The 652-nt window shown below is 57.5% G+C and overlaps 1 protein-coding gene across 1 annotated transcript in view; it reads left to right on the top strand.

Moving 5' to 3' along the window:
• The window catches only part of ARAP1 (ArfGAP with RhoGAP domain, ankyrin repeat and PH domain 1), a gene marked incomplete at its 3' end in the record, with an annotated part of 27160 nt that overhangs the window by 7405 nt on the left and 19103 nt on the right, over positions 1-652 (top strand). Inside the window, exon 4 of the mRNA XM_014959328.1 lies at positions 89-351. Coding sequence (XP_014814814.1) covers positions 89-351 — 263 coding nt within the window. The remainder of the gene's footprint in view (positions 1-88; positions 352-652) is intronic.

Here is a 652-nt window from a genome sequence, read left to right as displayed (position 1 = left end):
GGGTGTGGGGTTTAGTTGGTGGGTGGTGTTTTTGGGTTGGTTTGGTTTTTTTTTTTTTTTTTTATGTGGTTGGACTCGATGATCTCAGAGGTCCCTTCCAACCACTAAGATTCTGTGATTCTGTGACCTGTCCCTCTTGTCCCCCACCTCAGTCCTTCGTCCACCCTCGTGCTGAGGAGCTGCTGGCCTTGGACTTCGAGCGCCTGGGCCGGCTGCATTACAAGGGGGGCTTGAACCTTGAGAGAGCCAAGGAGGGTTGGTTTGCTCTGGTGGGCTCCACGCTCCACCTCTGTCCCACCCCGGACGGCGAGAGGCAGGAGCCCCTCCAGCTGCGCAAGTTGCAGGAGCTCTGTGGGTGTCCCTCAACCTCCTCCCCTTCAATAGTACCTTTTGGGGGCCACCAAAACCTGCAGCAGCCGGGGTTTGGTGGAGGGGGTGGTGGTGGTTGCTCCTGTGGGGTGTGGGGGTCTTACCGTGGAGTGGGATGGGGATGGAGATGGAGATGGGGATGGGGATGGAGATGGAGATGGAGATGGAGATGGGATGGGGATGGAGAATGGAGATGGAGATGGAGATGGGATGGGGATGGAGAAGGATGGGGATGATGGCGATGACAGTGATGAAGATGGGGATGGTGGAGATGACGGGGGTG

This window comes from Calidris pugnax, unplaced genomic scaffold (assembly GCF_001431845.1).
Source record: "Calidris pugnax isolate Ruff unplaced genomic scaffold, ASM143184v1 scaffold386, whole genome shotgun sequence".
In the NCBI taxonomy this organism is placed as follows: Eukaryota; Metazoa; Chordata; class Aves; order Charadriiformes; family Scolopacidae; genus Calidris; species Calidris pugnax.
This window is presented reverse-complemented; position numbering and strand designations above follow the sequence as displayed.